Raw genomic sequence first — 17034 nt, 5'->3', positions numbered from 1 at the left:
AAGGGACAATTACCAAGTTCAGCAATTGGAGAAGGGCGTGAGCAAAGCAAAGTTCTGCTTTGGTGGGGGGGGGGGGGGGGGGGGGGAAGGAGCAGGGCGTACAGTGATTGAAATGAGATTTTAACTTATTTAAGATGAATTATTATCAGTCATTACCAGATCAATTCTTATTGGGAGCTTTTCTGGGAAGACCTTAGGGTTAACTCTTTATTCCTATGTTAAGAATATTAGGCCAGAGTTAAATTCTTAAGCAGATATATTTATCTTGGAGTTGCTGCAAAGACTATGAAGCTTTCACCTGGAAGGCATATTCAAGCTTGCTTGTGTTTTCTTAGAGGGGGAGCAGCAGGGGTTCTTTGTAGCCTTTGACATTTGTGTGTTATGTTTCCAGGAAGTGATGCATGCCTTGAGGCAGACTTGGCACACCACCTGCTTTGTCTGTGCTGCCTGCAGGAAACCTTTTGGTAACAGCCTCTTCCACATGGAGGACGGTGAACCCTACTGTGAGAAAGGTACATAAGTCAGTAGTATTCCATCTTTCTGTGGCTGTCCATATCCTCTGAGTTCATGTCCTTAGAAGCATGCCAATTTGTCATAGAAATCTGTGGCAAATTTCACTGCTAGGCCATGGGAAAAATTCTTTGTGTCATGGCAGGGTCTAGCCTGTAGCTGCTTCCCTGGGTCTGGTCACTAGAAAGCTAGCTTAAAAGTTCTACATAGTACTTACCTTACAGGTTTCCCTGTTGAGCCTTTTCTACCCCTCCCTTTCAAGGTGCATCAGACCTGATTTTTCAATTTATTTGGGTCTTATTCTTTCCAATCCAACAGAAGTTGAAAAAAATTATACAAAGGGGTTGAGAATATCTGTCTCGCTCTCTCTCTGTTTGTCTAGGGACAACGTAAATCTCTAAAAATCTAATAAAATTGGATGAAACTTGGGACATGGCAAAAAACCATTAAAAAGTATATTCTGCCCGATATTGAAAGCCATTTAAGTGGCCAGGAGAGGCTTACCCTGGGCTTTCCGGGGATGTCCTTCTATGTTAAATTGTACAGCGCTGCGTAACCCTAGTAGCGCTTTAGAAATGTCAAGTAGTAGTAGTAGTATATTCAGCAACACCTGCTATCCAACCATCCCCTAACCAGCTAGGTTAGGAGCCAGGGGTAGGACATGGGTGGAGCACAAGCAACTGGTTAGCTATGATTTTCAGCCCGCTAACTAGCTAAGTAACCACATAAAGTTAGGACAGCAAAAAGGATATCCTAACTTTATGCAGTGAAGTTAAATGGATGCCAGTCTGAATATCAGCCAGTGCCCAGTTAACTTCTGAATAATGCTGAGACTAGGATATTCAATCGAATTGGAGGGTTCCAGAGAAATCAGCTCCTCAAAAAATGGCCCAGTGAATTTCTGTGGATGAAGGTGTTACAGCTTCTGTGGCATAGAAAGTTACATACAGTGAAACTTAGCAGTTAAAGAATTCCTCATTTCAAACTGCCTCGCCTCTGTTCTCTACTGTCCCAACCTCTCAATCTGCCCCACCCTCAAAAATAGCTTCTGCAACTGCCTCACTACACCACAAACTGCCTCCACCCCCAAAATACCCCCCCCCCAACTACCCCACTCAAAAAGACCTACCTTTGTGACTTCCCCACCAGCACACACAGAACACAAACAGAGGTATATACAGTGGTGGAAATAAGTATTTGATCCCTTGCTGATTTTGTAAGTTTGCCCACTGACAAAGACATGAGCAGCCCATAATTGAAGGGTAGGTTATTGGTAACAGTGAGAGATAGCACATCACAAATTAAATCCGGAAAATCACATTGTGGAAAGTATATGAATTTATTTGCATTCTGCAGAGGGAAATAAGTATTTGATCCCCCACCAACCAGTAAGAGATCTGGCCCCTACAGACCAGGTAGATGCTCCAAATCAACTCGTTACCTGCATGACAGACAGCTGTCGGCAATGGTCACCTGTATGAAAGACACCTGTCCACAGACTCAGTGAATCAGTCAGACTCTAACCTCTACAAAATGGCCAAGAGCAAGGAGCTGTCTAAGGATGTCAGGGACAAGATCATACACCTGCACAAGGCTGGAATGGGCTACAAAACCATCAGTAAGACGCTGGGCGAGAAGGAGACAACTGTTGGTGCCATAGTAAGAAAATGGAAGAAGTACAAAATGACTGTCAATCGACAAAGATCTGGGGCTCCACGCAAAATCTCACCTCGTGGGGTATCCTTGATCATGAGGAAGGTTAGAAATCAGCCTACAACTACAAGGGGGGAACTTGTCAATGATCTCAAGGCAGCTGGGACCACTGTCACCACGAAAACCATTGGTAACACATTACGACATAACGGATTGCAATCCTGCAGTGCCCGCAAGGTCCCCCTGCTCCGGAAGGCACATGTGACGGCCCGTCTGAAGTTTGCCAGTGAACACCTGGATGATGCCGAGAGTGATTGGGAGAAGGTGCTGTGGTCAGATGAGACAAAAATTGAGCTCTTTGGCATGAACTCAACTCGCCGTGTTTGGAGGAAGAGAAATGCTGCCTATGACCCAAAGAACACCGTCCCCACTGTCAAGCATGGAGGTGGAAATGTTATGTTTTGGGGGTGTTTCTCTGCTAAGGGCACAGGACTACTTCACCGCATCAATGGGAGAATGGATGGGGCCATGTACCGTACAATTCTGAGTGACAACCTCCTTCCCTCCGCCAGGGCCTTAAAAATGGGTCGTGGCTGGGTCTTCCAGCACGACAATGACCCAAAACATACAGCCAAGGCAACAAAGGAGTGGCTCAGGAAGAAGCACATTAGGGTCATGGAGTGGCCTAGCCAGTCACCAGACCTTAATCCCATTGAAAACTTATGGAGGGAGCTGAAGCTGCGAGTTGCCAAGCGACAGCCCAGAACTCTTAATGATTTAGAGATGATCTGCAAAGAGGAGTGGACCAAAATTCCTCCTGACATGTGTGCAAACCTCATCATCAACTACATCAACTACAGAAGACGTCTGACCGCTGTGCTTGCCAACAAGGGTTTTGCCACCAAGTATTAGGTCTTGTTTGCCAGAGGGATTAAATACTTATTTCCCTCTGCAGAATGCAAATAAATTCATATACATTCCACAATGTGATTTTCCGGATTTAATTTGTGATGTGCTATCTCTCACTGTTACCAATAACCTACCCTTCAATTATGGGCTGCTCATGTCTTTGTCAGTGGGCAAACTTACAAAATCAGCAAGGGATCAAATACTTATTTCCACCACTGTATGTACACGCGCCTTGGAAAAACTTCTTTGAGCTGTGCTCTGCATACTTCCCCCACTTTATTTTGTTTAGGTACATGTTGACCTCTGTTTCCAAAGTATTTCTCCCTTTACGCAAAGGAGAATGACTCTGACTCTGACTTGATGAATGGAGTATAATTCCATAAAGCTAGTCACAAATTTGTTAAGTTATTAGCCCATTGAAAAAGTATCACCTACAATTTAGTTGTTAACCGTTTGTTTTTTTGGTATAGTGATATCATCCTTCCACTTTGGGTCTTCTGTTCAGCTGGATCCATCATCTATCATGAATTTACAAGTACTCTGGCCTTTCTCCATTTTATAATACCCTAGCTCCAAATCTAGCTCTGCTATCACAGCAAAGGTGCAAAATCTAGTACACATTTCTAAGTCGGACCACTTGCTGTCAGCATTGTGTAATGGCTAAAGATTCCACCCCTCTAGGGCTGTGAGTTTGTAATCAGATGTTCAAGGATATTGTACTCACACTAAAATATGTCAGGCTTGCTGAAGAACTGATTTGTGAACTAACTGCTAGGAAGCACCCTAGTGTTATATCTTAAAGTTAAGCCATAGGTTGGGTGTTGAACAAAGGAACCATTGGACCAGAATGTTTGCCTAATAAATAGGGAATCTGCCAAGCTGGTTAAATCCAAGAATCAATACTGTACTGCTGCAATGTACCACACGTGTCAGTGCTTTTCTTTTCCCCTCACTGTTATTCACCCCATGTGTTTTATTTTAGACTATGTTGCACTCTTCAGTACCAAATGCCATGGCTGTGATTTCCCAGTGGAGGCAGGAGACAAGTTCATCGAGGCTCTGGGACACACTTGGCACGACACCTGCTTCATCTGTGCTGTAAGTGTCTTGGAACTGGATTGTATCTTGCAACATATCAGACTTGCAACCAATGAAACTCCTCATATGCCTGACACACTTCTTACCTCTAATCTTTGTACGCTATCCACATACACAGTGGAACAGCAATTGGATCCTTTCATTGCCAGGCATGGTGATCTTTTCCTTGTGGTACTTTTTTCAAATTCTAAAAATTACTTTATTATTTAAAACAATCTAAGAACAAAAGCTTTATAATCTGTTAATAAATTATGTTAGCATTATCCCATTAGCTTAGGAGGGGCGCCACAAGGGAAGGTGCGAATATGGCGGCATGGAGGCCAGGGGCATTCTACGCGAAGAAGATGGAACTGCAATCTTCCCTCCAGTAGAGTGTGTCCTTAGGCTTGGGGAACGGAGAGTCACTGGGTCTTAGGAGGGATGCCGCAGGGGAAGGTGGGAATGTAGCGGCATGGAGGGGGGCAAGACACGCATCCTGCACAAAGACGGAAGATGCAGAGGAAGCGGCTAATAGTGAGTTTTTTTAAAAACTCGATTTTTTTTTAAAGAAACAATTTGAATTGATTCAAATTGTGAATTGGACAGCACTACTGTATAGAGTTGCTACCACTCACACATTTTGCTTGCAGATATGCATGTAATGACACACTTGGGTAGTGAGGGTTACTGCCAGGGAACACATATCATTTTAAAGGAAGTGCACTTAATAATTTTACTAGCATCACAGTGTCAACATTTGTACTGTCTTCTTGCATTCCTGTTTGGATTCACGCTCAAAGACAATTCAGTTGTGTTTTCATGAAATGCTATTTCTGTTACTTTTCACTGTTGCCTGAAAACACCAGTTGTGCATTTTGTTTCATACAGTGGCAGAAGTCTTTGGTTACTAAAGGATTGGATAGACCAATGGTTCCCAAACCTGTCTTGGGGGAACCCCAGCCAGTCAGGTTTTTAGGATATCTGTAATGAATATTCTTGAGTTAGATTTGTATATTATAGAGGCAGATATCCTAAAAATCTGACTGGCTGGGGTTCCCCCAAGACAGGTTTGGGACTCGCTGGGATAAACAAACTAGCCATCATGGCCCACAAGAGACATTCTAATGTTTCTTCTCAAAGAAATTAGTAAACTTTTAAACTTTTTGTATTTTATAACTGTATTGTTGTAAGTAGTAGGCATCTCTTATAATTATTAATCCCGAGATTTCAAAGGATCTGCATTGGGGGCCAGTGCTGTTGGAGACAAACATGTGATATGGAAAAGGGAATAAATAGTAGGGATATGCACAAGCAAAACAAATGTCAGAATTTTCACAAATTTTCATGATTTTCAGGTGTTATTCAGTTCATTCCACACATTCAATTTAATTAAAAAGAAATTAACATGTGGTAGAGCTTTGTAATGCATGCAAATTAACATAATGCATGCTAATTTTAATGCATGTTAAACTGAACCACATCCTCCTATCTCCAGTCCTTGGGACCACTCCCAATTCTGAAGAAGTGTCTAAAAGGTCAGACAGTGGGGCCACCAGAACTTCCCTAAGTTCCTTCTGTATCCTCAGATTTATTTTATTCAGTTCCACTACTTTGCGTTTAATTTAGATAGCTCCTTAGAAATACCAGATAATTGTTTGCAGATTACCTCACTTCCATAGGAGCCAACTTTTCAAAATGATTGGGGGTGCTGAATTTTTTTTTTTAACAGGTGGTGCATTCCCCTGCCCCCTCCCTCCCCCCTCCCTCCCCTCCAAGTTCCAGGCCCCCCTCTCCTCCGAGTGCCAGTCCCAACCCCAGCCTGACCTCTTCTCCCACAACAGTCCTCGGTCGGTCTGTCCTCGCCTTCCTGCATGCCGCCCAGAATTTTAAAACTCATCTTACCTTGGGGTCCCAGCGGCAGCAGTGAAAGGCGAGCAGGCTCGATGCTTCAGCCTTCCCTTCTCTCTCAGCTCTGGTCACACCCTTGTGGAAACAGAAAATGAGAGCAGGACCAGAGCTGAGAGAGAAGGGAAGGCTGAAGAGCCGAGCCTGCTCGCCTTTCAATGCTGCCGCCGGGACCCGAGGTAAGATGAGTTTTAAAATTCTGGGCGGCACACAGGAAGGTGAGGACGGACCGGCGGAGAACTGATGGAGAATAGGGCGGGCACTGGGCAGGTAGGCTGGCTGCGAAGGAAACTTCCGACTTCCGGCGGGTGCAGAGCCGGTCCTAGGGTTTCTGGCGTCCTCCTGCAGCCTATTAGTCAGCGCCCCTACACATCCAGGGGTGGGATCACTATGGCTCCGCCCCTACAGTAATCACACTCCTTTTACCAGCCATGGCATCATTGAAAATATTACACCAGTATAGAAGAAAAATAACTTTTTTTGTTTTCATTATAAATAATTTCTGTAAGCTGTTACAGCTCCATTATACTCTAAATGACACAAACCATGAATTATGAGAACAGACAGTCTTGCCAACTCTGAAAAACAATGTGTTAGCAAAATCTCAGCATCTAACAAACAGATCCCTATTCAGATACTTAGCCTTGCAGTCACACATGCAGAACAGAGATAGCCCCTCTTCAAATTCTTCAAAAATTAACCTGAAATCCTAAGAAGTTAGACCCTGCATGCAGCACAATACCAGACAAACAGAAAGAAACACATTGCTATACATTGCAAAATAAGACAACAGATGTAGCAGATGTAAATTCTCAAAGTGGACATATTCCAAACACTAAAATGAAAATAAAATGATTTTTTTCTACCTTTGTTGTCTAGTGACTTTGTTTTTCTGATCATGCTGGCCCAGTATCTGATTCTGCTGCTATCTGTCCTCTTAACTCTGTTTCCTGGGCTTCCTTTCCATTTATTTCTTTACTTTCCTCCTGTCTTCTTCATTTCTTGCTCTATATCCATAAGTAAAAGCTGGGTCCTCCGCAGACTTGACTGTCCAGTGGATCCAGCTTCTGCCTATTTTCTCCATCCATGTGCAGTTTTTCTCCTCTCTTCCTTTTCCCTCATCTCATCTCCTTCCTCTCTCTTCCCTCCCCTCCATCCATGTCCAGCATTTCTTCTCTCTCCCCTCTATCCATGTGCATCTCGTTCCTGTCTTCCCTTCCCTCCCCTCCATCCATGTCCAACAATTCTCTCCCTGCCCTCCCTTCCACCCGCCCATATCCAGCAACCCTCCTCTCTCCACTGCCCTCCCCTCCATCCATGTCCAGCAACTCTCTGCTCCTTTCCATCCACCTATATTCAGCAACCCTCCTCTCTGATGCCCTCCATCCACCCATGTCCAGCAACTCCGCTGCCCTCCATCCAGTAATTCTCCTCTCTTCCCTGCTGCCCCCCTCCATCCATCCATATCAAGCAATTCTTCTTCCTCCCCTGCCCTCCCATCCATGTCCATCAATGCTCCTCTCTCCCCTGCCCCCTCCATCAATCCATATCCAGCAATTCTCCTCTCTCCCCTGCCCTCCTCTCCATGTCCAGCAATTTCTCCACTCTCCCTGGGCCCTGCCCTCCCATGATCCATGTCCATGCTCCTCTCTCCTCACCTCCATCCATCCATATCAAGCAATTCTCCTTCCTCCCTGCCCCTCCATGTCCAGCAATTTCCTCCTCTCTCCCTGGGCCCTGCCCTCCCATGATCCATGTCCATCGATGCTCCTCTCTCCCCACCTCCATCCATCCATATCAAGCCATTTCCGTCCTCTCTCCCAGGGCCCTGCCCTCCCATGATCCATCGATGCTCCTCTCTCCCCATCTCCATGCTCCATCCATCCATATCAAGCCATTTCCCTCCTCTCTCCAGGGCCCTGCCCTCCCATGATCCATCGATGCTCCTCTCTCCCCACCTCCATGCTCCATCCATCCATATCAAGCCATTTCCCTCCTCTCTCCAGGGCCCTGCCCTCCCATGATCCATCGATGCTCCTCTCTCCCCACCTCCATGCTCCATCCATCCATATCAAGCCATTTCCCTCCTCTCTCCAGGGCCCTGCCCTCCCATGATCCATCGATGCTCCTCTCTCCCCACCTCCATGCTCCATCCATCCATCCATATCAAGCCATTTCCCTCCTCTCTCCAGGGCCCTGCCCTCCCATGATCCATCGATGCTCCTCTCTCCCCACCTCCATGCTCCATCCATCCATCCATATCAAGCCATTTCCCTCCTCTCTCCCTGGGCCCTGCCTTCCCCTCCATCGATCAATGCTAGTTTTCTCTCACCTACCCTACCCTCCCGCTCCCATGTTCACCTGCCCGCCCTCTTCTATTTAAATTTACCTCCGTGAAAGCACTGGCCGCTCGCTAGCAGCCTTCCCTTCACTTTGCTCAACAGTGTCCCGCCTTCTTCAGCGTCAGTGAAAGCGCTGGCCACTAGCAGCCTTCCCTTCCCTTCGCTCGGCAGTGTCCCGCCTTCTTCTGACATCATTTCTGCGAGGGCGGGACATTGTTGAGCGAAGGGAAGGGAAGGCTGCTAGCGGCCAGCGCTTTCACTGACGCTGAAGAAGGCGGGACGCTGCGACGGAGATAAATTTAAATAGACGCTCAGCCTCAGCTGCAGTCTGCAACGTCAGAGGGGTAAGCGGCGGCGGTGTCCTTCAGAAGTCGGCGCCCCCCGCCCCTGCCAGTGCCTGAGTGGGTGAAAATATTGGGGGTGTTTGAGCACCCACAGCACCCACAGAGTCGGCGCCTATGCTCACTTCCATTCCTATTTTTGTCTATTTTAGCAGTACTACACCTAGCTCTTCCTCAGTGAACACAGAACAGAAATATTATTTTATTTAATTCAGCTTTTTCCTTATCATCCTCTAGGTATTCCTTGTTTTCACCTTGAGTCTCAGTGATACTTTTGTATTTCCACCTGTCATTAACTTGTAAAAATCTTGTTCCCCATTTGACTCTTAACTTTTCTGACTACTTTCCCAGCTTCTCACCTTTTCCTAGACATTGTTGTCTGTCTTCCTTTTTCTGTGATCTACTGTACTTATGAACGCTAATCTTTTTTCCTTACCTTTTCAGCTACTTCTTTTGAAAACCATAGCAGCCTCCTTTTCCTCTTATCTTTATTTACTTTCCTAACAGAGAGGTTTGTTTCTCCTATGGTATAGCTTTTTGAAGAACATAAGAATAACCATACAGGGTCAGACCAGTGGTTCATCTATCCCAGTATCCTGCTTCCATCCTCTCTATCATTTTGGTCGCTCTTCTTTGAACCTTTTCTAATTCTGCTATATCTTTTTTGAGACACAGCGACCAGAATTGATACAGCGATACAGAGGCATTATAATATTTTTGATCTTATTTTGCATTCCTCTCATAATAATTCCTAGCATTCTGTTTGCTTTTTTGGCCACCACCACACACTGGGCAGAAGATTTCAGCGTATTGTCTACAATGACACCTAGGTCTTTTTCATAAGTGCTGACTCTTAAAGTGGACCCTATCATCAGATAACTATGATTCAGATTATTGTTCACAATGTGCATCACTTTGCATTTTTCTACATTAAATTTCATCTACCATTTGGATGCCCAGTCTTCCAGTTTCCTAAGGTCTTCTTGCAATTTTTCACAGTCCGCATGCGGTTTTACAACTTTGAATAGTTTTGTGTCAACTGCAAATTTAATCACCTCGTTCGTCATTCCAATTTTCAGATCATATATAAATATGTTAAATAGCACTGGTCCCAGTACAGATCCCTGCGGCACTCCACTATTCACCCTCCTCCATTGAGAAAAATGGCCATTTAACCCTACCCTCTGTTTATTGTCCAGTAACCAATTCTTAATCTACAGAAAGACATTGCCTCCTATCCCATGACTTTTTAATTTTCTCAGGAGTCTCTTATGAGGTCAAAAGCTTTCTGAAAATCTAGATCCACTACGTCAACTGGTTCACCTTTATCGACATGTTTATTCACGCCTTCAAAGAAATTAAGCAGATTGGTGAGGCAAGACCTCCCTTGGCTGAATTCATGCTTTCTCTGTTCCATTAAACCATGTTTGTCTACATGTTCTGTAATTTTATTCTTTATAATAGTTTCCACTATTTTGCCTGGCACTGAAATCAGGCTTAGTGGTTTATAATTTCCAGGATTACCCCTGGAACCCTTTTAAAAAATCAGCTTCATATTAGCCAGTCTCCAAGTACTATGGATGATTTTATCCACATGTTACAGATCACTAACAGCAGATCAGAAATTTCATTTATGAATTCTTTCAATACCCTGGGATGTGTACCATCCGGTCCAGGTGATTTATCAATCTTTAATTTGTCAATTTGGCTCAATACATCGTCCAAGCTCACTGAGATTTCGTTGAGTTCCTCCACATCATCACCCTTGAAAACCATTTCATCTACAGGTAGATCTCTTACATCTTCTTCGGTAAAGACTTTTCTGTTTCCCCTAGATGCTTCTGATCCACCTAACAATCCTGAAGATACACCTTATCTTGACAAAAATAGATTTGTTAAAGTCTAGTGCTCTCACTTTTTAATGAACCATCAGCACTTCTGCCTTAATACTAAACTACATTATCCAGTGATCACTCTATCCTCCACCTGGTCCCGCAGAGCTCTGTTCTGCATTCTATGGTCAGCCTCCTGGCACTCCAAGCTCCCTGTAGCCTCAGTCTACCTCTTTTCTCTGTTCTCAGTCTCCTTCAGTTGCCTGCTCAGATCAACAGTCTGCACAAAGCTTGCCCACTAGCATAACAACTTTCCCTCTAAAGAAGGATGGGTCACCTTGTAATTCCTTGAGCCATGACAGAAGCTCACTGTGTGTCATTGGCTCATCATCTGCACTACCACCACGGCCTCATGGTTGCTTCCCTCAGTATCACTCCCCCATGAGCACTCTGCCACTGCCATGTTGTCTGCATGTGTCGCTGCTGGGAGCTGCCCGGGTAAGAGAACTATAAGTCCACCATTTTCTTTTTTGCAGTCATTGTGGCAGGATTGCTAGCAATTCTTCACTTGGAGTACAACAATTGGGTGCTAAAAGTAGAGTGGGCCACTTATAATTGCCTTCATTTTACTGCAGGCTACATGAACTCAAGATTCAAGCCACCATCCCAAGTCCTGACTTCACTTCCTCTCCATCCAGTCATCATTGAATCATGGATGAATATTTACTATGACGTTATAAATACTCTCCCTATTCATATTATAACCCTTGTGCCTACACAGAAAGGCTCTGGGCTCCCCTTGGCACACCAGTATCAAGCCAGGACCACTGGGCACCAACCCTCCCACAGCATGGAGCACAAAGAGACACCACACCTCTGTCCCGTGACTAGAAACTGCCACAAATGGTTTCCCTGAAGGTACAGGAGAGGGGCTGGCATTGTCAAAGAAAAAGGTTAACAGAACAGAAAAAGGGGGGGGGGGGGGTTGAGGATGAGGAAATGTAGTCAATAACCAACAAGGATGAATTTTTATTAAAGTCAGTAGAGCGGGGTAGAAAGGAAATGAAAGCAGAGTAAAATAACATAAACCAAATTCAAGCTATTCAACAACCTTTGACTTGTTCGTGTTTCACAATATCTACAGTAATAATAAACTTTTACAACTGTAACCACATTATTTGTGTAAGGCCTCCTTCCACCAGTCCCAGGAGGATCTCTCTTTTCCTGCTAAGAGTTCTGTTTTTTTAACCAAGGCAAAATGACTGGATATTTATTCTGACGTGCGAGTCAGCACTGATCCTGGATCCTTTGTGGATAGGTCCCTGTGTCTGTGGCGGGCCATGTCTTGGCTTTGCTTGCTAACACCCATGCCTGGTTAAGTCGATATTTAAAGCTTAACCAACCGTGGGCTTCCGCGTAAAGGTAGGACTCTGTTTTACACAGTCCCATTTATGCAGATACCTTGGTTGGTTAAGTGCTGAATATTGTCACTTAACTGGCCAAGTACCAACTCTGCCACGTAACACCCCAAAATAGCCATCTTTTACTTAAGCGCTAACCATTAATTTTCAGCAGTAACAACTAGCTAAGTGCCGCTGAAAATGAACGGATAACCTTGAGCAAGTGATTTAACCAGTCAGCAGCTATTTCTGGTCAGTTAAATCATTTTGAACATTGACCAGATGGGGCTTTTTTCCAAAGCCACTGTAGCGATTTCCATGTGGCAAATGAGATGAAGCCAATACGAATTGAATGGGCATTCTGTCATTTGCCACACCAAGAATCGGTAGCACAGCTTTGTAAAAGAGGCCCTTAGTGTCTAATGGTACCCCTCACCCCGACCTCCAAACAAATAGCCCTGGTGTCTAGCAGTACCACCCCTCTCGAGGCTCCCAGACTCCTCCTCTCCAAGCATACCTTGAAGAGGCAGGAGTGATGGGGAGGAGAGAGGAAGGGGAGGCACGGATTTGTAATGTTGGGAATGCAGACGTGGTGACTTTTTTTTCTTTTTAATGTCCCCATTTCCTGTCAGTGCATGAGCCAATCACTGCTTAAGTAGTGATAGAAAGGGGAACATGTTCTCAGTGAACTGTGGATTACCGCCATGAGTTTAACAAAGCAGTAATTTGCATGCTCATTGATTACTGCATCGCCACAATATATATTTGAGATAATTTTGTGATAGAAGCCACACGCTTGGCCCTTGACACACAGCTCTTTTGCATGATTTTCTGTATTGGCCCCTGGTTCTCTTTACAGGGACACTTCACAGGTTGCAGCCTCTTTGGCTGCTCTTCAGCAGCCTCAGTTTTCAGCTCAAGGTATATCTCTTCCAGGCTGGGCAACTCAGCTATCTGCTCTAGCTCTCTGGTTCTCTCCTTCCAGTTCACTGATTTCTTTCCTGGCACCACACTATTATTTCTAGAGGGTGGAGGGAGGGAGGCATCTTTTGTCCCTGGTTTCACTGCTCCTCTCCTTGGAGCCTTTTGATCTGTGGGTGCCTGCTCCTCCCCCAAGGCATGCCTTCACATGCTCTGTTTCTTACTGACAGCCATGTTCAGAATTCCAGCACTAGAGCTAACAGCGCTCATCTCAAACTGTGGGTTCAGCGCTGAAAAACAGAACTCCAAGGCTGAGAACAAATTAAATGCAAATTATATGCATGCTTGCACAAGAGCTGAGCATTATTGAGGTCTAAGGAAGCCAAACTCTGTCTTTATTAGGACGTTTTGAATAATTATAATTTTCCTGTATTATTCATTAATGGCTGTATTACACTTTTGCAGTATGATAATTTCTGTAATAAGTATATAAAACTAATAAAAATTATGAACAATAATAGACAGTCTCAAGTTTGAAATCAAAACTGCTTTCTGGCCCCTTTGACAGGTTGTGTGAGTGCAGAAGGTGAGAGAGAGAGGACCAAGACAGGCAGACAAGTCTCACACACATGCAGGAAAAGAGTCCAAATACTTACAACTTTTTTTGGGGGGGAGGGGGAGGCTTGGATTTTATACTGCTACTTTCAAATTCCATGAGATATCCTCTCTTCAAAACACTCTAATGCCAGCTCCAAAGTAGTAGCATTTTAGATTTTCATCAGTAAAAGCAGGGTTTGGTGTATATGCTGTTACTGGGAGGGAATAACTAAGGATCTCGTTTACATAGGATTGACTACATTTTAATGCTATTGGCACGCAAGTTGTCCCCAGCATGTCCACTGAAACTTCTGCGAACTCTAATGCCGGCGCTAAACACCTCTACCACTAGCGTTAGGTTTGGAGCATCCACCCATGAAGCAGGTACAGGCTCCAAGGACTGGCTGATCTCCTGTACCATTCATGCTTCCCCTTCTCTTGGACAGGAGGTGGGGAGGAGTATCCTTGCTCCTCTCCACTTCCTTTTTTAATTCTTTGTTTATTCATTTCACATTTATATTAATAACAGAACATAAATGTATGGAAATATCAGAAATATAATACGGCATTACAAAATACCACATATAGCTAAAGAAAAAAAAAGCTTTTTTCATTTTGTCCACAATATGTCGAATCAAGAACTAAGAAATATAAAACAAATGGAAATATTTACATACATTTAAATAACAGATGGGAAAGCAAAACATCCACAGCCAATTTTACAGCACTCTCCTTAACTATGGGACTGTCTCCATTGGCGGTACAGCTTTTTCTTTTGACTCAATAAATTCAAGTAATTTTTGAGGACTAAAGAAAAGATAATTTACCAATTGCAAAGAAATACAACATCGACAAGGAAATTTTAAATTGAAGGAACCACCCAACTTCAAAATTCTAGATTTATAGGTTAAGAATTCCTTCCTTTTCTTTTGAGTAGTTCGCGCTAAGTCCGGAAATACTTGAATTTTTTTGTCCCAAAAATAACTCATTAATATGTCTGAAGTAAGACTTTAGGATATCGTTACGATCATATTCAAGTACAAATGTGACTAATAATGTCATCCGTTCAGAGATCAACTCCAGGGAAGACTCCAAAAATTCAGTCAAATTTAAATCTTGAGATGTAGTTGGTTGCTTTTTATCTTGAGGCCCACTGAATATACCCGTTATATATTGTGTCCATGTTATGGGGGGATACACCTCCTCTGGAATCCCCAGAACATCCTTAAAGTATTTCTTAAGCATATCTAAAACGTTAATCAAAGGAGACTTCGGAAAGTTAAGAAATCTTAGATTGTTTCTACGAACATAGTGCCGGACCAATCGAAGTAGACATTTGCGCTCCAGGGATTCCAGCCCGAAAGCCCTGCAGCCTGGCGGAGGACAGGAGTTGACGGCGGTACTTTGGAGGTAATTATCGCCGTTTTCCCTTTTCCCCATCTTAAGTCGGGGAAAATAGTCACCCGTCAGGTCACTTGTGGGAGTTCAGGAACTGAAAATCCCAACGTCTGCTGTTGATGCCATCTTGATTCCCCCTCCTCTCCACTTCCATGTCAGCTTGGTTGGGGCTGCAGGGAATCCTTCCTCTTCTTGTTTCCTGGTTCCAATGCTCAGGAGTCCAGGCACAGTCTGTGCTAATGCTGCTGTCTCTCTTGTTTGTGCCTGGCAGCCTCTAGTCTCCGACTGGCGCCCTCTTGCAGCCTGGCCCTGCTGCTGTCAGGGAGCTGTTTTGCTGCAGCACTCCTCTCGCCTCTCAGTGGTGGCAGGCTGTTTAAGAACAAGAATTGCCCTAAAAGGACAGACCAAAGCTCCATCTAGCCCAGTATCATGTTTCCAACTGTGGCCAATCCATTCACAAGCAGCAGGTAGAGTCCCAAAAAATTATCACAATTCCATGTTACCTATCCCCAGGGATAAGCAGTGGTTTCCCCAGATCTACATTAATAATGGCTTATGGATTTTTCCTCCAGAAATTTGTCCAAACTTATTTTAAACCCAGGTACCTTAACTTGCTTATATCATATCACATCCTCCAGCAACAGAGCCGGTCCTAGGGTCTCTGGTGCCCCCCTGCAGACTATCAGTTGGTCCCCCCCCCCCCCCCCCCCCCCCCGTCTAGCATCTTCATTCTCTCTTCTCCCACCCTGTCCCTTTTTTCAGCCCAGACACAAAGGGGCCAACGAGAGACCAACTTCTAAAAGTCAGCTTTTCTGCAGACTTAAAAGGTGACTTATTGACCGTTTATCTTCTTCTCTATCTGTTCTGTAGCATATCAGAGCCGCAGGGTGTGGGAAGAACATATAAAAGATCCTATGTACACATAGTTCTGCCAATGCCAATTGAAAAGGAAGAAATAATTACCTTTTGTATGGTTGCCAGCTGGATCCAGATTCATGCGTCAGGGTTGATCCAGTCCTGGGTTTACCATGTTGCATGCAGGGACCTGTAGTTCTAATTTCCTCACTGCATTCCGTAAGAAAAGCAAGAGTAAAAGTTCCAGCATGCACTAGGGTAAACCCAGGACTGGATCAATCCTGTCCTGTGAATCTGGATCCAGTTGGCAGCCTAATTGTAACCATGAAAGGAAATAACCCAGGACATTGAGGATCAGAGACCTGGGCTCACAAAATACACACTGAAGTAAAATGAAAAACCTGTTCATTTCAGTATATACTTCTATACATCCTTTACCCCTAAAGATGGAAAAGTCAGCTATTAATAATGAATTTCCTAAGGAAGCTACAATTTTTCATGCACAAAACATTTTAAGGCATAGAAATGAACTGAATGCCCACTAACAACAGCTCTACAAGTTTCAAACATGTACCAATTAAACCCCAGCAAAGCACTGCACAAGCTTACTTATGTCTGACTCCTGATTCGATGAATGCAACTGCCAGAAGAAGAACTGAGACCCCTCACAGCTCTGTGGCAGAGCGTGCCGGCCGGAGGACTCAGTCACTCAGAGAGACGCGAGAGACACTCTTCAGCTTCAACCGGAAAGCACGCACTGGCGCGCACGAAGGTGCCGCATGGGGAGGAGGAGGCATCTTCGTGACGTCGGCCTCGTCGAGAGTGGAAGGCAACAAGGCAAGAGCAGCGCCGCGTGCAGCGTTGCAGGGGAAGCCGGGAACCGGGAAGGCGCATGGGAAGGCAGGCCACAGCAGAGAAGACATGCCACAGGATGAGGGAACCCGTCGTTGAACAGCTGGGCGGGCCGCCGGGAGGGAGGCGCCCCTGAAGGCAGGTGCCCCCCTGCGGCTCTTACCCCGCTTACTGGGTTGGACCGGCCCTGTCCAGCAATGAGTTTCAGAGCTTAACTATGCAATGAGTGAGAAAATATTTTCTCCTGTTTGTTTTAAATGTAGGTTCAGGTTCTTTTTTTCTTGACATACTGCCCATCGAAAACATCATCTAAATGGTTTACAGTTCATTCTAACATAGGATAGAGAAGTTTAGAAATAAATGTTACATTTTGAAAGGGGAAAAAAAGAAGTAGGTAGATTCAGCATCCGTTATGTAGCCAGAGTCATATAACAAATGTGAT

At 44.6% G+C, this 17034-nt stretch overlaps 1 protein-coding gene across 3 annotated transcripts in view; it reads left to right on the top strand.

Annotated features, from left to right (window-relative positions):
• The window catches only part of LOC115470316 (LIM domain-binding protein 3-like), a 132618-nt gene that overhangs the window by 104158 nt on the left and 11426 nt on the right, over positions 1-17034 (top strand). For all 3 annotated transcript variants that reach the window (XM_030203359.1, XM_030203358.1, XM_030203357.1), the window contains 2 exons: positions 392-512; positions 4055-4170. In XM_030203359.1, coding sequence (XP_030059219.1) covers positions 392-512; positions 4055-4170 — 237 coding nt within the window. The remainder of the gene's footprint in view (positions 1-391; positions 513-4054; positions 4171-17034) is intronic.

Source organism: Microcaecilia unicolor, chromosome 5 (assembly GCF_901765095.1).
Source record: "Microcaecilia unicolor chromosome 5, aMicUni1.1, whole genome shotgun sequence".
Taxonomy (NCBI): domain Eukaryota; kingdom Metazoa; phylum Chordata; class Amphibia; order Gymnophiona; family Siphonopidae; genus Microcaecilia; species Microcaecilia unicolor.
This window is presented reverse-complemented; position numbering and strand designations above follow the sequence as displayed.